At 35.1% G+C, this 25,461-nt stretch overlaps 1 protein-coding gene across 1 annotated transcript in view; it reads right to left on the bottom strand.

The window, feature by feature from the left end:
- The window catches only part of LOC106881001 (dynein axonemal heavy chain 3), a 174,058-nt gene that overhangs the window by 23,861 nt on the left and 124,736 nt on the right, over nucleotides 1-25,461 (bottom strand). Inside the window, exons 51-65 of the mRNA XM_052972117.1 lie at nucleotides 24,062-24,195; nucleotides 22,900-23,062; nucleotides 21,023-21,205; nucleotides 19,732-19,890; nucleotides 19,128-19,199; nucleotides 18,703-18,903; nucleotides 16,017-16,172; nucleotides 14,314-14,409; nucleotides 12,339-12,443; nucleotides 11,015-11,148; nucleotides 9,563-9,734; nucleotides 7,236-7,322; nucleotides 5,155-5,271; nucleotides 3,231-3,416; nucleotides 843-980 (exon numbers count right to left, since the gene is read on the bottom strand). Of these exons, the coding sequence (XP_052828077.1) occupies nucleotides 843-980; nucleotides 3,231-3,416; nucleotides 5,155-5,271; nucleotides 7,236-7,322; nucleotides 9,563-9,734; nucleotides 11,015-11,148; nucleotides 12,339-12,443; nucleotides 14,314-14,409; nucleotides 16,017-16,172; nucleotides 18,703-18,903; nucleotides 19,128-19,199; nucleotides 19,732-19,890; nucleotides 21,023-21,205; nucleotides 22,900-23,062; nucleotides 24,062-24,195 (2,103 nt within the window). The remainder of the gene's footprint in view (nucleotides 1-842; nucleotides 981-3,230; nucleotides 3,417-5,154; nucleotides 5,272-7,235; nucleotides 7,323-9,562; nucleotides 9,735-11,014; nucleotides 11,149-12,338; nucleotides 12,444-14,313; nucleotides 14,410-16,016; nucleotides 16,173-18,702; nucleotides 18,904-19,127; nucleotides 19,200-19,731; nucleotides 19,891-21,022; nucleotides 21,206-22,899; nucleotides 23,063-24,061; nucleotides 24,196-25,461) is intronic.

The following is a 25,461-nucleotide window of genomic DNA, read 5'->3' as shown; positions in this document are numbered from 1 at the left end:
TATATATATATATATATATATATGTATATATAAATATTCAAAAGAAAATTAGAAAATGGAGATATAGCATTAATATAATTTATTATCTGCAAAAATCCAACATATTCTCTTACAGCTGTTTCAATTTGGCCTAAAAGATTAAATTACAATAATTAAATCATTATATTAGACAAAATCTCATCAGAGCAGTAGAAAAGATATACTGTTAGATTATTAAGTGTTGTGTTTTCGAATCATCTCAGCAGGCTTGAGAGTGTGTGTATATATACACACACATATACACATATACACACACATATATATATATATGGATGCATATCTATATATCTGTCTGTTAGTCTATTTTTTGAAGTTGTTGGTTATGGCCAATCAGAAAGTTACCTTTGGTTTCACATCTATTATTACTCTTAGCAATATAGATAACTCATCAGATCTGCCTGCCCAAGAATATATGCCTTTGGACAGCAGCTCTGAATAGTAAGTTTCTGACTGACCATAACCAATAGCTACGTAAAATATTGCAACTCAAAAAAATCTTTTTTGCAGACTTATGAAAAATTAACCAGTTATATGTATGTGCATATACACACACACATAAATGTATATATATATATAAATAATGCTTATCTGTCTGTCTGTCTGTCTGTCTGTCTGTCTGTCTGTTAGGAATAAATTACCTGCACCATTAATATTTGAAGTTTTAACTGATTTAGTTCAATGGTCAAGCACTTTAACCATTCAGCTACTGGATCCCTAAATGTTAACTGAGAGAACTCGGAAATAAAGAAATGACAAAAAAACCATAAGATAAATAAAAAGCTAGGATAAAGAAATATTTATACCGGTTTGTATCCATTCCTAACTTCATCTATGTCAAGTTCTGTAAGTGATGCTGCCAATTGCTTCTCTTCTATGTCTTCAGAAAGGGTTTTACTTGATGAAAGGACCTGAATGGCTGTTTCATCCTCAAGAATATTTCCCTAGTGAGAAAAGAGAGAGAGTGGGGGTAGGGAAAGAAAGAGTTTGGCTTTATTGATTGTTTCCTAATTGCAATAGGCTTCAGCAAATTGTTTTTGTTGTTTTTTATGCATGTCTAATTTTAAAAATTTATCAAATATGATAACTCACATATGTAATGTAAATTAAAAGAAAAAGAAAAAAAACTGATCAAATGAGGTGTTTAAGATCTAAAAAAAGAAACAAGGAAAATAACTCCAGTAAACTCAATTAGCTGAAATTTATGGACATTGGTCTTTAAAACAAAAGAACATGCTTCTGTATTATTGGAAACTTCAGCAAATTATATTCTACTAAATTGGTAAAATTAAAAGAGTAATCAATATTTACAGAAGCACATGAGCTGTAGTGAACATTAACTGTATGGTTGAGGTCAAATATTTTGGCAGAGAGGGCTGCATATTAAATATAAACACTGTAGAATTTTATTACAATGTAGTTCTATATTTAAGAGATGAGGAATTCTGCCCCGTGGGCATATGGTGTAGTGGTTAAGAGTGCGGGCTACTAACCCCAAGATTCTGAGTTCGATTCCAAGCAGTAACCTGGACACTAATAATAATAATAATAATAATAACATCGAAAAATACCTTAGGAATGAGAACCCAGGTTCGAAATTTCCCCAAGACACCTGAAGAAGGTTGGAGGGTATATCAGGTGAAATGTTGTGTTAACAACAAACAAGATGAGGACAAATATCCGTTGAATGTAAATAATGTAAATAATTTGTTACAATGTTCTCTGTAATTTTTAGTAGTCAGTGTATGCAAATATCTTATGTGCAGCAAATATTTTTCCCGTAACAAAAGTATATATACACTGAATTAAAAATAAGTGTAGTTATTTGAAACTATTAGCTTTTTGTATATACATTAAATTCATTTGTGCACCAATTGCAAAACATAGCAGTAACAGGGATCTCTTTTATATATAATATTGTAAATTGATTAACTTTGATTGTTACTTGGAAAATCTCAGTTGGTCAAAGCTTTTCAACTTACTATATTACATATATAAGCCCCTACTGTATTTGTATTTAGTATGCAGAACATTTCCCTATAGAAGTGATACTCAAACAGACAAATACATTTTTTTTCCTTTTTTTTTTTTGACAAAGACATGAGGAAGGCAGCTCTTCTGAAAGATATTCTGACATAAAACTCATAGTCAAAATAGTATCAGCCATCTTGCAATGCTTGTTATTGGAATCTATTATGGTGACCAGCACTGGATTAATCATTAAGCAAAATAAGCACGCACTTAGAACATCAAGGGAAGGAGGGGCACCACAGAAATGGTAAGTGGTTTATGGCACAAAAGAAATCACAAAAGAAATCACATTTGCTAAAATAATATTTGGGTTGCCTTTATCTTTACTAGGTATAGATGCCGATGTGTTACCTAAGATTAATTTTGAGGATCTGATCAAAGACTTTGCAATTCAAAAAAGTAGAAGGAAACTTTTCAAATATAAATAAAGTGGAAGTGTACAAAAATAAACATTATTTTCCCTCTTACTGTTTTGTTTCATTTTCAAAAATAAAAATTTATTTTATGGTTTGTTATTGTTTATATTTTGAATTACACAATCTTTTATGGGAGCATCAAAGTCTTATAAGTGCTTAGGGTCATGATAGGTCTTAATCCAGCCCTGATAATGACTGAGAGTGACAAAAGTGTTGTAGAAGCTTTTGTCATTTAAATCCAATGATGTACTGATGTCTCACTACCATTTCACTTCTTGATCTATTTTGTATTTTATAAAGTTCTATGGCAATGGATGCATGGAGTGAAATGACATATCCACATACATGCAAGGATGAAAGTAATTCAGGCTGCATGTGTGATGGCTACCATCTGAGAAGATGAAAGAATTATGCATGTATGCATGTGTATATGAACATGTGGGAATGTTGATATTTAACTCAATGTTTAAGCAAAATAGTGCAGATATTGACATTCCTTTTTGACATTATGGTAGCTAACTTTCTGCTTTTGAAGACTTTTTTGATACAGAGGTCCCTTTCCTGAAAAACAAGTAAGTGTTGGTAATATGAAGAGCATCTGGTAGTAAGATCCTACCGCAAAAATAAATTCTTGTTCAAGCCATGGAAAAACAGACATTAGATACACAAATACCTTCCTACCTATTTACATTCATCCATCTGTTTGGACATTAGATGGATTGCAATGAATATTAACTGATGTTATACCTGTGAATTAGAGAGGACATCCAAGATCTTGTCTTCAATCTCTTTCAGTTGCCTTTTATTTTGAGCGCTTTCAATAATTAATTGATTCTTTTTCTCCTCCAGGTCAGGTTTTTCACGAGCAGCCACAATACCAAGTAACTGGTCTTCAAGTCCATTTGGAGTAATGACAAAATTGATCAGGGTTACCTGTTAAAAGTTAACACATACTGCATTTACTGAAATGGTTTTTTTATAAAAGCTTTTCACCCATTTCACTCCAGAAGGATATATATCTGCTGTATTTTTCAGTCTTTATACAGTATAAGCACAGGCGTGGCTGCATAGTAAGAAGCTTGCTTCTCAACCACCTGGTTTCAGGTTCAGTCCCACTGTGTGGCACCTTGGGCAAGTGTGTTCTATTATAGCCTTAGGTCAACCAAAGCCTTGTGAGTAGATTTGGTAGATGGAAAATGAAAGAAGCCCATTGTGTGTGTGTGTGTGCATGTGTGTATGTGTGTATGTGTGTATGAGTGTGTGTGTGTGTGTGTGTGTGTGTGTGCGTGTGTGTGCATGCATATGTGTCTTTGTATCTAAGTTTGTCCCCCCACCACCGTTTGACAACTGGTATTGGTGTATTTATGTCCCTGTAACTCAGCAGTTTCACAAAAGAGACTGAGAGAATAAGTACTATGCACCGCCCCCCCAAAAAAATAAATAAAATAAATAAAATAAATGCTGACGTTGATTTGTTCAACTAAAAACCCCTTAAGGTGATGCCTCAGTGTGTGCCCAATCAAATGGCTGAAGCAAATAAAAGTTAACAGAATAGGCAATTTAAAAAGTTAACCAGCAACAGATGTTTAGTAATGAGGGAAATACTGTATAACTACTACAACTACTACTATGAGTAAACAGTCCATATTATCAATTCTTATTTCTTTACTGCCCACAAGGGGCTACACACAGAGGGGACAAACAAGGACAGACAAACGGATTAAGTCAATTACATCGACTCCAGTGCATAACTGGTACTTAATTTATCGACTCCGAAAGGATGAAAGGCAAAGTCGACCTCGGCGGAATTTGAACTCAGAACATAATGGCCGACGAAATACCGCTAAGCATTTCGCCCGGTGTGCTAACGTTTCTGCCAGCTCACCATATTTTCAATTCTATGACTGAAACTGTACATTAACTGTACATTGTACCAATATTGTTGGCAGAATTATTAGCATGCTGGGTGAAATGTTTAGCAGTATTTTGTCTGCCGTTACATTCTGAGTTCAAATTCCGCTGAGGTTGACTTCGCCTTTCATCCTTTCAGGGTTGATTAAATAAGTACCAGTTACACACTGGGGTTGATGTAATCAACATAATCCCTTTGTTTGTCCTTGTTTGTCCCCTCTATGTTTAGTCCCCTGTGGGCAATAAAGAAATAAGAAACCGAAAGAAGCCCACTGTGTACAGGGTGTGTATGCTATTTGAGGACAGATTTATGTTTATAGAAAAAAAAAATATTGTTAAACTACAGCTTGAGTAAACTTATAAATTTGATATAAATATTGAATGCCCTTTCACAAATTATATTGTTTGATACAGTTGTCAATAATTTATCTATGAAATCAAGAATTCTCATGGTAAAACTGTGTTAAAATCTCTATGGCTCTAACTTGCTAAGAATCAATAGACAAATACATCTAATACACAATTACAAGAGAACAAACTAGATGCAACAAAAGAAGCATTGATGTGGCTATTCAATCTGTTAAAAATAGCCAGATTTCTCCCTCTTACCTCTCTCTCTCAAAACATGTGAGGACAAATTAAATAATGTTAATATGACAGGACAGTTATGATAGGAATACCTTTGATCATAAATGCTTTTGATCAAGAGCTGAGGCTAAACAACAACAACACTAATAATACAAATTGTAAAAGTGATTACCTTGAGAGAAACCTCTGGTAAGTAGTGTGGATTTCGCAAGCAAGTTGTTAGGTAAAGCCTGAAATCTTTACTGTATTCCACAACACGGTCTCTAAACCTTACATAATCAACTCCTCTCTGTCAAATACATAGAAATATATGCACATAATATATATTTATACACACCCATATATTTATGTATGTTGGTTATATGAATATATTTATTGATTTAAACATCACACACATACATACACATACATGCACATATACACACATCAACGAGTGAATAAACAACAGAGGGTAGCATTCAGCACATGTAGCTGGGGTTGCATGCATAAGATGAATTTGACTCAGCTTCACAATAAAGTTTCATCCTATGTGCCCACCTTGTCAGATATTCAGAGGCAGAGTAGAAACTTAAAAAAAATTCACAATGGCTTCTAGTTGTTTAGTCCTCTATTAGTCAACTGTGGTCATGTGGTTGTAATACTATCAGAGCAAAAACAACAGTTATTTTGTTTATCTTTAAGTCCACATGTTGTAAACAAGATGTTGGTAGGATTCTGGAACCACATTGATGGTAGGCTGTAGTGTGATATATTCAGCAACATTAGTCTTTTGTAAAACATACTGCCCATTGTAGGGTAGGCATGTTCAGTGATCATTTGTGGAGTTTGAGGACATTAGGAGTAGCTTTCAACACAAGAAAGTTACTCCTGTTTCATGATGATTCCTGTTTTGTAAAAAAGGAAGGCAACCCACTGCTTGATGTATCTATGAAGTCACCAACCTCATTGAATTATTTGTCTTAGATATCTCAAAGAAACACACAGACCCTCATAATTCAGTCCTGTAAAGGGATGATGACCTGGTAATCACAAGTCATATGAATGGTCATGCCATGGATAAGTTCAGGAAGAGCCTGATGAAGATCTTCAAAGAAATTAGCCTAACTATAACATTTCCCACCAATTTGGTAAATGTCACCTTCCTGCCCCTACAGAAATCCCAATGAAGATACTAATTACAGCTGGGGATGATTTGAGCATTTATGAATAAAATCACACTCTTCAGTACAAGGCTAATTGATCATCAAACAGGAATATCTTCAACAGGGCAGCAGGGAATGACAACCAATAAGTTTAAGAGAAAGTTATACATAATACATGTATTCCTTCAAATGTAGTGATGGGAAAAATGCCACCCCTTTGTTCCACTTTATCTGGAGAATCTGAGACCATAGAAATGACTTCCTCCAATATCAAATGAAGTATCCTTGAAAAACAGAAAATAACTGATGTCACTTTGATGTCACCTCTATTAACCAGATGTGGTCACATGACCACATCTGACTAATAGAGGTGTAAACACTTAGAAGCCATTCTGAATTCCTTTCAAAGTCTCTACTCTAACTCCAAAGATCTGATGAGGCAAATAAGTGATGTGCCCATGAAACTTTTGGTACTATGAAAGTGAGTTAAATTTTTATGTATGAATGCATGCACACTACATAGTGTATTCAGGGATTTTGTTAGAAGTGGAGAGCACCACCATTAAAGTAAGGTATTCAACATGTCAAGTAGAGGGTATATTTGTATATTTATTTATTTTGTGACTCTTAAAGGATAAGCAGTGATGAATTTCAAGGGAATTCAAAGAGTTTACACACACACACACACATGTATGTGTGTGTGTGTGTGTGTGTGTGTATGTGTAAACATATGTGTATGTATATATGCAGTGTTAGTGCAGACATGGCTACATGGTTAAAAAATTTGCAAGAACATGGTTTGATTGGTTCCATTGCACAACATCCAGATTTACCACTGCCTTCTGAGGGATTTTGATGGAAATTGTTGGAAGCCTGTTCCGTGCGTTCAAGTGTGTGTGTGTGTGTGTGTGTGTGTGTGTGTGTGTGTGTGTGTGTGTGTGTGTGTGTGTGTGTGTGTGTGTGTGTGTGTGTGTGTGTGTGTGTGTGTGTGTGTGTGTGTGTGTGTGTGAGCTTGTGTGCTTTAGAAGCATGTTTGATTGAAGAATATAGTATGACATTGTGCATTGTAACACCTTTTTAGTTTTTACACTATTATATTGGAATAACTTACCTGCTTGAAAGTCTGCTTCAAAAGAATTGGTTCTAGAAGTGGATCAAGTTCTTCTCCAACATTTTCTAATAGACATGGACAACCAAACTAAGAAGGAAGATAAGAAATAAAAATGAAACCATTCTAATGAAGTTATTTTCTTGAAGTATTATCACAACATCTTCTGTTGTACCAGCACTGTCATCACCAACACTATTATCATCATCACTAGCGTTACCACCATGTTGTCAAAACGATCATTTTTCCATGATGACATATGCTAGCTATGTCTGTTATACTATATATGTGGTCTGATCAATAAGTATTCAGACTGTTGCCATAGTAACAAAGCTAAAGCACACAGGGTGAAGCTGCTTGGCAGAGATTGACCTTGAACTCGGCTGTGCATGTTTTAACATTCTAGCTCATTTCCACTGTTTACAACAGTGCTTGGAAGGAAGGTGTGTAGCGTGTAATTGTTGCATTGACCATGACAGAGAAAGTTGTCATGGCAATACCTGCTCAGAGGCCTATGCAAAGTTGCAGAAAGTGTATGGAGAGGAGTGCATGAGCTGCACACAAGTGTATGAGTGGTTTGAACGTTTCCAAGATGGCCAAAAAATGTTGCTATAGACAAACATTCCGGGAGACCTGTAACCAGCAGAACTATGAAAAACAGTGCAGATGTGAGGGGAAATCGTCGAATCACCATCCATGAGTTATCAGAGGATGTGCAGATAAGTTATGGTTCAGTTCAGTTGATTATCACTGAAGATTTGGGTATGAGACGCATGTCTGCCAAGTTTGTGCCAAAACTGCTTTCAACTGACCAAACTAACACTCAGGTTTCAGTTGTACAAAATCTCCTTGATTGTGTCGAGAACAATGAAAACTTTTTGAAAACTTTGAGTAGGCCTCTGAGCAGGTATCACCAAGCTTTTGGCAAAATTCAAGACAGTTCTCTGCCATGGTCATTGTGACAATCACATGTTACACACCTTCTTTCCAAGCACTGCTGTAAACAGTGGAACTGAGCTAGCACATTAATACTTAGTGCGCTTGCACAGCAGAGTTCAAGGTCAATCTAAGCCAAGCGGTTTCACTCTGCATGCTTTAGCTTTGTTAATATGGCAAAAGTCCGGATACTTATTGATCAGACCATGTATTGCTACTTATTTCAGTTTCTTTTCATCTTATTGGCACAGCTCAAGGTTTTGAGATCTAACCTCTCTACTTTTTAGTGGTTCTTCCTCTACCTTGAGCATCCACATCCAACTGGAAAGAACACTTTTTTTTATATATCACTCATTCTTCCTTCACACCACTTATTCATACTGGTACAATCATCTCTTCTGAACTTGTTGGCTGTTGTTAGTGTCTCAGCACAGATGTACTCTGAGAATTATTGGGGGTTAATACACATCCAGTAAATCCTCTGCATTCATATCCCTATAAGGGACCTAAGAAATCTTCCACATTCTATTACTATTAACTTCCTATCATGCTGCATCATGAGGGAGCCATTATGCACATAACTGACCAGCTAGAAATAACAACCAAACATCCTTCAAATCACACACTATCTTGGAAAAAGGAAAACTTGTTGTAGACTATATCAACCTAAATATACAAAAAGTGAGGTCTGTCATAGCTAGAATACCTTTGACCAATATTCTGCTTCATTACAGTTGATCTGGAGTTAAACAACATCAGTAATAGTTACAGTACATTTATCAAATCTAAAGTGTTAGTTCTTAACCAGGTTATCAAAAATCTATGTATCTTTTGTGCCCCTATTGCTTACTCTATGTACAAAGGATTCAGTTTCTGTATATACCCATCAAGCAAGGCTATTTCCCATACAATATTAGGATCTTTGGCTTTTTACAACCAACTCTTAGTTTCTACTACAAACAAGCATCGTCTGTTACTAATTATTAGTTTCTACAACTAACTATTATTATCTGTAACTAGAATTTTCTGTTACTAGCTAGTAGTTTCTGTTACTAACTGGTACTTTCTGTATCTAATAAGTACTTTTCACAACTAACAAACTAGTACTTTCTATCACTAACTGGTAATGTCTGTCACTAACCAGTACTTTCTGTTAATAAATAGTACTTTCTACAACTAACTGTGTGTGAGCATGAGAAAAAGAGAGAAAAACAGAAAGGGTTAGAGAGAAAGTAGCAGAGAGAGGGAGGAAAAACTGCAGATTAGAAAGAGAAAGTGGAACAAGAAAAGGGAGAAATTACACACACACACACACACACACACACACATATATAGAGAGAGAGTTGGGGAGAGGTTTTTAGAAAGAATATTCAAAGCTCTGTAATGTTGTTTACCTGTAAGCAGTTCTCGATAATCCGGCCATAATTAGCATCAGTGTGTTTGGTGACTTGAAGTTTGTTGTGACATTCCATGTTCTTTATCCATTTGTTGGCTTGACCTTGAGGGTCAATTATTAATGGCCATCTTCCACAGTTGTCCACAATGATACCATTCTCCACTGAGTAGCTGAAACATTGATATCATCATTTTAACAATTTAGCATTGGTCAAAAGGATTATCTAAACAACATATTCTACACATTTTGTTATCTGTGAGGCGCATCATCCTCAGATATGACTTCCCATTTGTTCATCCTCATCTTTCTCCTCCACAGCTACTTTCTAATGTCAGTAAACTGTACTGTTTCATTCAGGACTCATGATCTATTTGTGTCATATACACATAGCAGTCTTTTGTTTGCATTCATTACCTAATGTTTTTAATGCCCAACTTCACTTTTAGATCATTTGTGCAAAGCCTTTCATTCAAATTGACCAGAATTTTGAATGAATTCAACCCACAACCAGCAGCAGTAGCAGCACTATCACCATCGTTACCCCACCTCCTCATATAAACCACTACCAGCATCAGCAGCAGCAGCATGCAGAATTTGTCAGCTTCTCAATTGACCAATATAACAAATGAAAAATTTAACGAAGTCACATGTTCTTCAGATACACAGTTATGCTTTCATTCCCCAAAGTAAGTAGCAGTTATGCCTAACACAATCTTAGATGTTTTATTTAATACAAATGAAATGGTTGAAGAAATGTGTTAGTGAGCTGTCATTTGAAAGGTCTTGTTATTTAAATCCATCATAGGCTTACTGTTGTGTGTGTGGATAGTGCACTTCATTCTACACATCTTAGTTTACATAGCTCTTGTTAATGGGTACCATAGCAGTTAAGAATGCTACCTAAGATAGGGTTGGCATTCCATCCTTGGTGAGATTAGTCACTTGACTTCTTATAGTCATAAATCAGACTTTAAGGACCAGTATTAGCCCTTAAAAATCCCTTTAGGGCTTAGGGAAATCATCATTGTTCTAGCATCCACATTTCCCTGCTTGTATGGGTCAGACGAAATTTGTCGAGGCAGATTTTCTATGGCCCGATGCCTTTCCAGTCACCAACCTTTTCCTCTTTCCAAGCTAGGTAACATCTACCATAGCCAGGCATGTTTTTCACAGAAGACTGGAAATGAATAACTTTGTTTGAATAATGATGCGTATTTATAACCATCTGGTGATATCTAGACAAAGGTATATACAAATACATATATATGACAAGCTTCTTTCAGTTTCTATCTACCAAATCCACTCATAATGACTTTGGTTGGCTTGGAACTATAGAAGAAGACACCGGCTAAAGGTGTTGCACAGTGGGGCTGAACCTAAGACCACATGGTTGGGAATTAAACCTCGCAACCACAAAGCTATACCAGAAATATTTATATACTTAAGTTACCTGTCAACTGGTAAACCAGCAATTTGCCATTCTCTGATTTTCAAAGGGTTTCCTAAAGTTTTGGACAATGAGAACTGAGCTGAAAGAGGAATCCCTTTCTTCTTGCAACATTTATACCATTCTTGGAGACATTCCTGAAGGGAAAAAGAAAAAAATATAAGAAAAATCAGAAGAAAGTTTTTGAATATACATTTCTTTAATTTGAAGAGTACATGCACATAATATTTATATATACTTTATATGCACTTGCATGCAGTATTTAATATACAACACTTTAAATACAACACTTTTTTACTGCTTACTAAGAACCCATGAGAAAAATCTCTATATAATTAGTTGCACGACCTGCCAGAAATAGCAGCTAAATCTCTCAAAAAACCACCCTTTACTGACTTTTTTAAAAAGACATTAGATTATGTAATCTGAAATAAGCTATAGCTGAAAAGATGGGATGATCATGACCAGAATATCTCACATGATAGCTCAACTGGACCAAAGCTGTTCTAGGATTATAAAACAACAACCACAATACAGACCAATGAAAGAACCTTTGTATGATCATTCAACCCGCAAGAAATATCAGCTAAAACACTCTGATGCAACATCCTACTATTTTAATAAAGAAAGAAATAACGCATTGAATAATATAGTCGTCAATACATGACATGTAAGAAGGAATAGGTTGTTTATGACTGGAATGACTTTGATCCCTTGTCTACTTGATCAGGATTCAGCTGGAGTTAAACAACAACAACACTATACATAGCATAGTTAATCCATATTACTCCATGAGGAGCATAGGTTCAGTTTCCTGGTTTCTCTGTCATATATATTCCTCCCTGGATAGGATGCTGGTTCATCATAGAATTACTCATTTTTACCAGCTGAGTGGACTGGAGTAATGTGAAATGAAGTGTTTTGCTCATAGACACTTAGTCCAAGAATCAAAAATATGATCATATGACCATGAGTCCAACACCTTAACTACAAAGCCATGTGTCTCCATGACATAGAAATAGCAGTCAAATTTCCTAAAACTGCAGTCTACTGTCTTAGAAAAGGATGCATTTTGATAGCATAGTCATAGATATAGGTATGCCAAAAACTGTTAAAATATAAAAAAAAACAATAAACAGAGGGTAACCATGGGATGTTCCCAAGTTGGAATCCCTTTGATTTAAGGTCAGTTCAACTGAAGCTCATCTAAGAGTAAGCCACCATCACCACCACTCTTATCACCACTCTCATCATCATCATCATCATCATCATCATCAGTAGCAGCTGCAGCACATCATCACACCACTTACATATCCGTATATCTCACCTGTCTGTAAGAAGAGATGAAAGGACCAAGGTAGGCCACCACAGATGCTGACAGCAGGACATCTCCAATTATGTTATCATATGTGTTCGTTAAACTGTCTACTGCCTGACAATAGACAACATAATAATATGTTCACATTTATTAATCACAAAGAACAGGGGATCAACTCACAGCAGTGTATCAGTTAGTAAATATATAAGAAATGAGTTTTGTTTGATGATATACATACATGCATGTGTGTGTGTGTGTGTGTGTGTGTGTGTGTGTGTGTGTGCACGCGCGTGTATGTGTGTGTGTACACGTGCATGTGTACGTTTGTGTGTGTATGCGTGAATGTGTGCATATGTGTGTGTATGTGTGTAATAGTTAGGATGTATGCCTGTCTATTTTTTTTCTAATTCTTTGTAATATCCCTGTAGAGAAGTTGGAGGATCATTTCTAACCAAATCAATAAGGCCCTATCACTGGAAATTAGATACCAACAACAGGATAGAATTACATGCTGAACTGTCCCCCTCCCACCGTTTTGTCTATAGAATGACTTTACAGAATAATTATTAAATGGTAATTTTTGTTTTTATTTGAAAATCCCAACTCTATTAGAGAGTAATAATGGTTATAAGGGCAAATGTAGATATATAATCTGGGGAGAGAAGTCACGGTTTTGAAGTAGTTTACCATAGATGTTTTCTTGTTAATTTTAAAGAAAATATTCATCTCTGTTGGACAGTTGACCTCTATAACAATTTTTTCATCGGTTTATTTGTATGTATGTGTATTTATATATACTAATGATTGTTTTTATGCTATAATAAAAGCAATTTTATCTTAAACTGGAGGATTACTCAATACTTTTGGTTGAGTACAAATTTGTTATTCTTTAACAAGAATAGCATTAACAGTCACTTCGAAATTTTGACCAAGCCATCATCAGATGTGTGTATGTGTATACACATAGATGGAGAAATCTGTCTGTCTGTCTGTCTATCTATCTATCTATCTCTGTCTGTCTGTCTATATATATATATATATATATATATATATATATATATATATGTTTTCACTCATACATATGAACAAGAACATATGTGCCTATGCAGATTCTATAGAACTGGACAGTCACTTTGATATGTAAATATATTCATGATAAAAGACTACAGCAGTAAAAAGGAAGAAAGTTCTGTCATACAATATGAAACTGAAAATGTGAAAATGTTTGAACTCTAAGAGAAAATGGTAGGAAAGGATTGCTTTGTATAACCTGCTTTGACCTCCATCTCAGTTTTAAATGGAAATGTGAGTGGAGTAGGTTAGAAATGCACAAAAAGTGAAGTGGGACACTTGAGAAAATTCTCTTTCCTGGAATGGAAATGTGAGTGGAAACTAAATTAGAAATACACCAAATGAAAGTATGCTGTTTCCTAGAGAGATGTCGGTGGGTATAAATAAGGGCAGCATATATAGGAAGTAGAGTATTTCAAAAGAATTACATCAGGAATGAAGGCATGGATAAAAATTAGGAAACAAAATGAAATAGGAAACAAAATAAAATTTTTTGTTACCATATTTCTCTTGAAATACAATAACTTCCTTTCAATTTACTTTGAAAATGATGAAGAATTTAGTATAACTCTCAATACTAAATTGATATTTTGAGTATAAATTTACATAAAATTCTGATGAAAGGTTTTGATTTAGTTCTTTTAAAATAGGAAGTGCATAGTCTCAGGCAGGTTGGTGTCAAAAGAGTTAAGGGAAGGGATATGTCTCATCCTATAAATGTGCAATTTTAATGTAAGAAATATTGGTTTCTTAAACACCTAGGTTTCACTTTGATGTAGAGAGAAGTAAATCAAATTAGTGAAATGAATTTAAACGATAAAGGCACTTAATTTGTGAAATCTACTCCCCTTCTCAGTATAGCTGGAAGTCAGAAATCTAGAACAAGGTTATAGGGGAAAATGTAAAGTTCTACCTGTATCCACCGGTCATGTTCACCACCAAGGCCATTTATAAGTTTCTCTGCTCTTTCAAGTTTCACTTTTGTCAGTTCTATGTTGAATTCCAGATTCTTCAATGATGACAATAAACAACATCAATGACAATAACAACAATGGTAATGACAACTAATGAAAGCTTGTAAAAATGACTGTTTCAACCAACCTATTATAGTTGTATTAGTAATTAAAATAAATTTTGCAGCAGCCGTATGTTATCGATATCATTGTTGCCATTGTTATCAACATTAATCATTTTACATCTAGTTTTCCATTTGGACATAGGTAGGGATGCAATATGTCTATTTTAAAACTGGGATTGTTTATATATATGTTCATATACATACATTATATACTGGGCTCGATTAAGATCTATAGAGGCCCTAAACAGTTACAAGATTTTGGTGCACCCATATATATATGTAATTCAAAATATAAAACAATAATGAACAATAAAATGAATTTTTATTTTTTAAAATGAAACAAAACTAAGAGTAAGATGGAAAATAATGTTTATTTTTGTACACTTCCACTCTATTCATATTTGAAATTTTGCCTCCTACTTTTTTTAATTGCAAAGTCTTTGAATCAGATCCTCACCATGACACCATGAATACTCTGAAATGATATTTCCGATCATATAAACCACTTTGAATATCATTTTAACAAGTTTAAAGTGATTTCCTTTGTGCCATAAATCATTTACCATTTCTGTAGTACACCCACTTCCCTATAAGCATGTGCTCTAAGCACATGCTTATTTTGCTTTATGATTAATTCAGTGTTGATTACACACACACACACACACACACACACACACACACACACACACACACACACACACACACTCTGATTTATTTCCCTTAGCTCATTTTTATTTATGTGTGTGTGTGTGTGTGTGTGTGTGTGTGTGTGGATATGTATGTACATACAGGCAAACAAGAACAAGATGAGAGAAATAACCAAGATGAACAATAATATATGGCTATAATGTTAAGGTATTTGCTTTACAGTATATGGTCTCAAGTGCATTGCCCCTGCATGGTACATTGGGCACATTTCAGCTACTATATTGTACATGTTACAGTATTGCCTTCTCTTATTTATTCCTCTCTGCAGACTACAGCACCAGGAAAATCACTTGCTCAATTATAACCTGGAATATTCTTGATAAAGTCCCTTCTTACTCACTCAGAGCTCATAACTGTCATCTTTGTCTCAGTGAGGAACTTCAAAAACTGTAACTGCTCTAACAAAAAACTTTAACTACAGTTGACATCAACAGAGCTTTCATTAATGCTATACTATATGTTGAACTAAAAGTTGTAATTATTTTACTGGAATTTCTAATGAAAGCAAAGAGACTACTTCTGTCTTGTGTGACAGCTGACCTCCATTCATCATCCACTAGTCACTATAACACTTAACAACAGCTGGGTGACAGATTCAATCATATGACTCAAATTGACCAATGAGAAGCACTCTCACTAATAAACCAGTACCAGTTAGGCTCATTTACAAGCTTTGACTGTTTCATCACTCAGTATTAAAGTATATGATAAACCAGACATGCTTTTAATGCTTGTGAAACTTTTACTAACACATATCTGAATCAATTGTGTGTGTGTGTGTGTGTGTGTGTGTGTGTGTGTGAGTGTGTGAGTGCATATATATATCTTACCTTTTTCTCCTGTTGTTTTATGTGTAAGTTTTGTTTCAAAGAATCCAGTTTAGCTTTCACATCCTTCAGTTCTTTCTGTTTCTTTCCAAGTTCACCCATTTGTTCTTTAAGAAATGTCTCAGCTACTGCTAAACTTTCTTTCTTGGGTGCTACAAACTGGAGAGATAAGTCAGTATTTGTGTGAGTGTGTGTATGTGTGTGTGTGTGTGTGTGTGTGTGTGTGTGTGTGTGTGTGTGTGTGTGTGTGTGTGTGTGTGTGTGTGTGTGTGTGTGTGTGTGTGTGTAAATACACACACACACACACACACACACACACACACACACTGTCATCAATATTTAACATCCATTTTCCATGCTGGCATGGGTTGGACAGTTTGACAAGAGCTGAAGTACCAGGGGACTGCACCAAGTTCCAACTGCTTTGGTATAGTATCCATGGCTGAATGCCCTTCCTAATGCCACCCACTTCACAAAGTGTACTAGGTGTATTTTATTGTGACACCAGCACTAGAGAGGATATGGGTGAGAGATTGATGAGAAAGAATGATGAATGTTAATACCAAATGGTTACCAGAAAGTTTAGGTTGAGTCTGTGAGATAAATGCAAATCTGATAGAATCCCTTAAGTATATACTTCAAGATGGCGAGAGAGCTGGGTTGATAAAGGTGAGAGGGAAAGTAGTACAACATTGGCAAAAGGGTCAGATAAGACTTGTAGTATTCCTAGTTACACCAGAAGCAATGTATGTGGAGTCAAAGAGATCCACTGTTATCCTTAGTCACTTTGACATTATAGAACAGTGACAAGGAGAAGAGGAGAGAGAGATTGAAGGGAAGGCAATTGAAGGGATAATGGTAAGAGCTACAGAGACATGGGTGACAAATTGTAGAAGTGAAAGACAGATGAGGGATAAGAAGGAAGTGTGATAAAAACAGCAAGTGACAGAGAAGTGAGTGATAGCATGTTAGAAGGAGATTGGCTATCAAGGAGGGCAAAGATTTATTTTATTAACCACTCACACACACACACACACACACACACACACACACACACACACACACACACACACACACACACACACACACACACACACACAAACACTTGCATATATGCATTCTTGCATGTTCATATGTGCATGTACCTAAACCTACAAGCCTATATACACATATATCACATAGATACATATGTACAGAAGACCCCACAAATTTGACACCTATTTGGCCATGTCTAGACATGTACTAATGCACAAGGTATTTTGTCATCCATATAAGATGCAACAATTTTAGATCTGTCTTTATTACCCTGCCCCAAGTCCTCCTTGGTCTCCTTTTCTGCAGGTTCCATTCCCTTTGAGTGCATGGCATGTCTTTATACAGCTGTTCTCCTCCATACACTTTACTTGCCCATAACCATGCAGTCCTCTTTTTTGCATACTATTGGGTCATCCCATAAGTAATGTGGTTTTTTTTCAATTGCATGAACTAAAAGTCGGAGGGGGATGGGATAAACTACCTGCATCAACTTGCTAAAAAAGCAAGCAGTAATTTTACTTTGTACTTATTCTTAATGCAAGTTTTGAAGAGTGCAATTCGATTTTAATAGTTATTTTTTTCAAAGCTATAATGGAAGTGACAAAGGAGAATATTCAGCATGTTTTACTTTATGAGTTCAATAAAGGCAACAATGCAACGGAAAGTGTGAGGAATATTAATGCAGTATATGAGGGTTGGTCAATAAGCATAAGCCAGTCGCAACTGTGGTTCCAGAAATTCTAAGTCAGAAACTGCAGCCTAGAAGATGAGCCTCATCCTGGAAGATCTGTAGAGCTTGACAAGGACATCCTACAAACCCTGGTGGAACAAAATCCCATTGTAACTGTTGAGGAACAAGCAGAGAAGCTTGGATTTGGTCATTCAACCAGTCATCCAAGTCAGCACTAGAAGGAAAATGACCATCTTTCGTGTCAAGACAAAAGGTGTTCTTCCATCAGGATAATGCTTGGCCACATACAGCAAGGATGACATTCCAAAGGTTGGTGCAGTTTGAATGGGAAATGATGCCCATCCACCATATTAACTGGACATTGCCCCATCTGATTATCGTTTATTCTGCAGTCTTCAATTGCATTATTTATGGGATGGCCCAATATATTTGATTACTCATATGTTCAGTTTTCATGTATTACATACTCAGCAGAGTTTGTTAGCTGCATTTCTTCCTACACTTCTCAGAGATTGCTTCTTGAATGAACATTATTAAACACTTTGCTTCTTTTGTTGCACAGGATAAATATATGTATGTTATATATGTGTGAATTCCCCTGTTTTAAATAATTGAACTATTGGGTTGTCAGATAAATTTGTTGTTTTTCTATTCATTTTAATCCTTATTTTTCATCAATGGTCTTAGCAAATCAATCAATGATATATTCATCTCCATTGTTAACAGTTTTGTTGCCAACATTCCACTAGATTGTCTATGCCTTTTTTGACAGTAGAAATTATCAGATCTTCACTTAAAGAATTCATCAAACTACCTTTTTAGCTCCACAAACAAATTAAACTGACAACCCAATAATTTATCTAAATATATACTTAAATACAAAGATAATGGTTACAGTTTTTTTTAGAGTGAAATATGTTGTGTGTAAAATACAAATTGTAAAATAATTCAGCTTTTACTGACCTTAATGACACTGTCGTAAGCATCAATTGCTTTCACCCACTTACATAAACCTTCACAGGCAGAGGAGACATTTTTGATTATTGAAGGATCAAATTCTTTGTTAGAGATATACTTCTCACGGATCTTGTTAATTATTGCTGGAGGAATGTTGTCTTTGTCATAGTCTCTTAGTGAATCCAAGAATTTCATGTCACTAAGCATCTGAGAGAAAGAAAGGATTTGTAGTGGAAAGAACTGGATTACAACTTATGAGATTAAGATAACCAATAACAGTGTTTAAAACTAGCAAAAGTTGGAAAATCATGTAACTAGAGTAGTTACAACATGTAGATAAGGTTGTAACAATAATCATGATGATACCATCAACAATATCTGCATCAATATTTTCAACAACAAAAATATATACAACAACCATAACAGCTTACCTTCTTTGATGCAGTCCAGTAATCTTCTACTATTTTACCGTTCTGGTCAGTTTTCTTATCAGGCTTGATTCCCTAAAGAAGAAATTTGAAATATTTGGTTCTAAGGTTCTTGTGTATGTGACCACATGATTACAGAAGAATACATCATGATTTTGTGACATTTCTTGTTTTTTTTTAAAGGATTTGACTCCCCAAATAGATTTCAATTTAGCCATAGACATAGTTTGTCATCAAAAACATGTAATCATATATAATCACAAACATCCAACTATATCATTTACTTTAAAATATACCCAAGCAAAGAAATACAAGTAGCAATCATGTCATATACCAAATGCCTAACAATAAGAACCATCATATCATGTACCCAGGGGTTCTGGAGAGAAATTTTGTAAGGTGGCATTAGACAGTCATAGGATTAGGGATGGTAAAGTTCAAGGGCTCTGTAAGTTTTTTGTTGTTGAGGAAGATTGGAACCTGGCAGATAATCGTGGATTCCTTTTTGATTCAAAACTCTGGACTGATGAACTGGGTAATACCGTCTTCTTATAGGTTCTGTATGCATCTAAATTATACAATACATCCTACATTGTATCTATGTTACCTTCATTGTGCACACTGCTGCCATCACCAGTTTTACTCCTTGAGGTGGGTTTGTCATTGCTTTCACAATAGTGATATCATTTTGTTTCAGTGTATGTAGTGCTGCAACAGCAGTGTTAAAGGCAGGCATGGCCAGCTTCAGCTTTTCTTCACATTCATTCTGTAGAAAAAATAAGATTTAGGATATAATTTTACCTCATCATAAATATTTTTAAAACTTCAAAAATGTTTATAATTAGCAATTGAAGGAGAAATGAGTAATGCCTGACATTATAGGAGAACTGAGTAATGCTTAGCATTATTTGTTAGTAGAGATTTAAAAATACAAATTTATATACATGAATAAAATTTAATAATAAGGCCATATGAAGGCACAGGCATGGCTGTGTGGTAAGAAGATTGCTACCCAACCACATGGTTCTGAGGTCAGTCCCACTGCATCTCATCTTGGGCAAGTGTCTTCTACTGTAGCTTCAGGTCGACCAAAGTCTTGTGAGTGGATTTGGTAGAAGGAAAGGGAAAGAAGCCTGCCATATATATGTGTACACATACCTACACACGTATATATGTATGCATATATATATATGTATATACCTATGTGTGTATGTCTTTGTTTGTCCCTTACCACTGCTTGACAACTGATGTTGGTATGTTCATCTCTGTAACTTACTAGTTTGGCAATAGAGACTGCTAGAATAAGTACAAGGCTTTAAAAAATAAGTCCTGGGGTCGATTTGTTCAACATAAACCCTTCAAGGTGATGCCCCAATATGGCTGCAGTCAAATAACAGGTAAAAGATTAAAAGATTATGTAAGGGAAAACTAAAGGTTCAGAAGTTATATGTCAATGAAACTCTCAAATGTAACTAAAGTTCAATCAAGAGATTAGATGTCACAGGAATTCAAAGTGTCAGAGATCAATAGTGAAACTAGGAGATGGGCATGGGGATGGTCCACCCTGAATGATACTTTTGTGTGGGGGTGGCACATTTTAGTTTGCTGTTTAAACTAGTACAGCTTTGGGTCTTGGCAGAGTGGAGAGGGAGGCAAAAATCCAAAAGGTGGTATGCAATATAGCTATGCCACTGCCAGGGGTTATACATAATTGGAATATTAGAAAAAGCAACATGTCCCTAAAATCAAAAAAAGCCAGAGGTAATATGTCAAGGAAATTCAAAGTGCTAAAGGTCACATCTTACAAACATTTAAAGTGTGAGAGACCCCAGAGTAACAGAATGTCAATGGTCGACATAATTGCCATCTAACCATCATTATTATGACTGTCATCTAACCTTGATAGACTGTGCTTCCATAGCTGCTTTGTTAGAAACAGCTTCATCTTGCTCTACAAGTTGTTTAACAGCTTCCACCTCATGCCTTTCCTTCTCAATAGTTTTTATCAGCTCCACTGTTTCCTTGCTAGTTTCTAGTAGCTGTGGCTGGAGAGCAAACAGCTCTTTCTGCATGATGTTGATCTATAAAAATCAGAAACAAAATTACTGTGTGAATGGAAAGCAATGATGATAAGGATGATGATGGTGATGATAATCCTTTCTATCATTGGTACAAGACTTGAAATTTTGGGTGAGTAGGGAGGGTCATCAATTAAATCAACCCTAGTCAACAACTGGTACTTATTTCATTAACCCTGAAAGGATGAAAGGCAAAGATGACCTTGGCAGAATTTGAACTCAGAACACAAAGATAGACAAAACACTACTAAGCATTTTGCCCAGTGTGCTAACAATTCTGCCCACTCACCACCTTAATGATGGAGATAATAATGATGATGATAATGGTTGATAGTGGCAATAGGGATGATGGTAGCAATGTTATTGGTGGTGGTGGTGATACTGATGATAAATGCAAATGATTATTAATATTACTGAATGATATAGTATTGGTTGACTATCAAACAAAATGCCTTGCAATAATTAGGTACATCTCTTGACATTCTGAGTTCTTATCTCATCAGGGCTCACTTCACTCTTCAATCTTTTCATGGTAAATAAAATAAAGGACCAGTGTAGTAGTTGATATAAATTACTATATCCCTTCACTAAATTTCAAGTCTTTCACCAGGAATCTTTTAGAAACTGGTTAAATTGATGTTCATTTCAAAAATATTTATGTCTGTTTTGGAAATCAACACAACCAAATAATCAGCAATTATTGTATATTTATGTAAACATTAAATACCATGCCCCTTGGGGCCATAAGACGCCCTAGGCAATGTACCACTTAAAGATCTCCAGCATTGACTTGAGGGACTAAAACAAGACATATTGGACAAGTTCATCATGCTTTAAACTATTATTCATAAGAGAATTTCTGCTGAGAGATATACATTTTTCAAACCTATAGTAATGTCATGCAGTTCTTAGTTACACCTTGATGGACTGTATATTCTTATGGTGTTTAGTTATGAGTTAGAGTGACCGCACATGCCCATGGTGTCCATTTATTTGTGGTACCTATATATAGCTAGGCTGGTTAAATATGATATAATTAATACTTATACTACCCATTTAGAGTTATGTACACTGAGCCTTTTTTATAGAGTCTATTTTACAATTACTTTGTGGTACTTATTTACTGTTATGTGAGATGAATTCGATCTCATTTCTTACAGATAAGTAGAATATACATAGCTATATTCCCTAGAGGAGATCATACATAGTCATTCAACTTCTTAGAGATAGTAGCCAAATATCCTTCAAAACTCATATCAAATTAACATTCAATGATGTTGTCCTATGTATCCCATGAAAAAAAAATGACTGGTTGAAGTACCTTTGCTTGTGAATGTTCTCTACCAGGCTTTACCAGAAGCAAACAGCAGCAATATAACCAACAACATATTTATGGCTAAGTTTAATATTTAGAAAACATAGTACTAAGGTAGTCTGTAATTTCCCATACCATATATTTATGATGAGATGGACTAAGTCAGTAAAACTTAAGAGTCTTTACCATGGACACAGAACTGTAAGAGTAACAATATGAACTCTCAATAAGTTAGCCATAACACTAGTTGAGATTATTTATATATTGCACTGATGGTGTTTGTGCATTTATATATTGCAAAGTGAAACGATGACTATTTTTTTTACCAATTTTGACAATTTAGGCATTGTGGGACTCAAAGAACATTGTTGTTTGACCAAACCTGAAACTTTGAAAATTCCAGTTTCTCCAATCCAACAAGATATCGGTTCTTTAGTGTCAGAATTTCCATTCTTTTCTGACTAAGGAGTGTCTTAAATGTCCGAATTAATTCCAGATAAGATGTTGGTGTCACATAATTCTGATGGTTGAGAGCTTCATAGTACCTAGCAAAGAAATTAGATTTGTCATTATTACAGTGAATATTGTTTCTGTGGTGTAGAGGTAGGCCCCTGGTTGAGGGAAGATGGAAGAAGAGGAAGACTGAACCATGGTTTGGTTTTGATTCTCTGTTCAAACCTCTTATTAAACTTATGGCAATGAAGCGACTGAGAAAAGTGCTACACATAGTGCCATCTTGGTGTTATGACAGCCAGGAAGCCTATGGGCCACTTCTTTGGCACAACACCTTGGCTCATGAGTACCTAAAGCTGAACTTGATCACACATTCTCATTTTCTTATGTATTTGAGCTTTTCTATAAGCCCATGTAGGAGACTAATAATTCATAAAGATAGAGACTTGTATACACACAGACATACACACACATACATGCATATTTGTACATACACACACACACATACGTATGTATGTATGACGGAGAGAGAGGGAGGAGAATGTGTGTTTGTGTATGTATTCATTGAATAGGCAACATATTCTAAATAAATGCAGCACAAAAGAAACAAAATATTTTTCTACTAAAAAATTCTTATGTTTATGAAAATATATTTAAAAAAATGTTTTTTAAATATCTTTTTTTATAATTATAGTTTATATTAAAAACCAATGAGAACTGCTACTTTATTCTATTAAACTCTGAAGGGATTAAAGGAAAAACTGAGCTAGGTGGGAATCGAACTCAGAAATGTAAAGAGTCAGAAGAAATATTGCCAGACATTTTTCAGATGTTGTAAAATTCTGCCAGCTTGCTGCCTTACCCAGCTCATCCCCTAACAACAAGAACATATTAGAACCACACTCAACAGTATTTCTTGCTGTAGAACTGGAAAGAGGGATGGTGATGACAAAGTGTGAGAGTGAACCCTGAAGGCAGAAGTAACACCTTATCTGAAGCTAATCTCAGTTTTAAACCATCCTTCATCATCTGGTGATATGTTATCTAATGTGGCATAAAAAAAGGGGACAGATAAGATGTGATTTACTTACTTTGTTGTTAGTGCTCTCACACTGATGTGGAAGTGTTTGCACATCTCAACTGATTGTTGTCTCAAATCTTCATGCATCTCCACATCATCGAGTAATTTGTTAGCAACCAGTTGTAAGGCATCATCTGGCCATTGCTGAAAAAGGGTTTGGGTTTAAAAATCAAAAAAGCAAAAACAAAAACAATAATAATAATAATAATAATAATAATAATAATAATAATAATAATAATAATAATAATAATCCTTTCTACTATAGGCACAAGGCCTGAAATTTGGTGGGAGGGGGCCAGTCGATTAGATTGACCCCAGTACACAACTGGTACTTAATTTATCGACTCTGAAAGGATGAAAGGCAAAGTTGACCTCGGCAGAATTTGAACTCAGAACGTAAAGAGCTAACAATTCTGCCAGCTTGCCACCTTAATAATGATGATAATAATAATAATAATAATAATAATAATAATAATAATAATAATAATAATAACAACAATAGTTTGGAATATGAAAATTGTAGAAGTTGTGCCTGTAATAATTGGTACACTAGGAACTATGAATAATGATATAGACAAATGGTTGAATGAAATTAGAATGAAATGTCCTGTATAGCTTCTATGGAAAGCTTGCCTCATAAAAACAGAAAGGGTTATCAAGAGAGTTTTGAGCTCTTGAAAGATTATTGAAAGCTAGTAGATATCTAAGGTTACAGGTAATAACTTGCTACCCACATAAATTCCATCAGAAATAAGACCAAATCTGGGTTAAATTGAATAATAATTATTTCAAATTTTGGCTCAAGGTCAGTAACTTTAAGGGAAAGATGTTAGTCAATTATGTTAACCCCAATGTATGACTGGTACTTATGAACCTTGACAGGATAACAGATAGAATTTGAACTCAGAATGTAAAGTGCTGGAAAAGATATCACTAAGCATTTTGATGGATGTGTAGCGGGCTGAATGTGACATGCCATATTCATGTTGATATGATTTAGGCCACTATTTCCAGGACCTTAATGTAGATGGCAGAGTTAACTCTAAGGCCTTGTGGAAAGAGGTAAGGAGGCATCACATGTCCTTCATTGCTGACAACCCCTAAAACCATGACAGTTGCAGGAAATTTTGTATGCATAACACTTGGAACTTCAGAATGGTCTGCACATAACCATCTGTCATTTCTTTTGTTAACTTTTTGATCTTGGTTGAAGTTTTTCTCATTTGAGAAAAACCAAATCAAATCTTCTGCTGGGTTTTTCAGTTTGTTTAAGAGCATTTTAGATCTGATGTAGTGATTTTCTTTTGCTTTTTCAGACAAATTGACCTTTCATCATCATATAAGACTTATATCTGATGTCTTCATGGACAACATTACTGACTGTTCCTTCTGACACATGGAGATCTTTTG

The sequence above is a fragment of the Octopus bimaculoides genome, chromosome 1 (assembly GCF_001194135.2).
Source record: "Octopus bimaculoides isolate UCB-OBI-ISO-001 chromosome 1, ASM119413v2, whole genome shotgun sequence".
NCBI lineage: Eukaryota > Metazoa > Mollusca > Cephalopoda > Octopoda > Octopodidae > Octopus > Octopus bimaculoides.
Note: the sequence above shows the minus strand (reverse complement) of the source record. Positions and strands in the feature narration are given on the sequence as shown.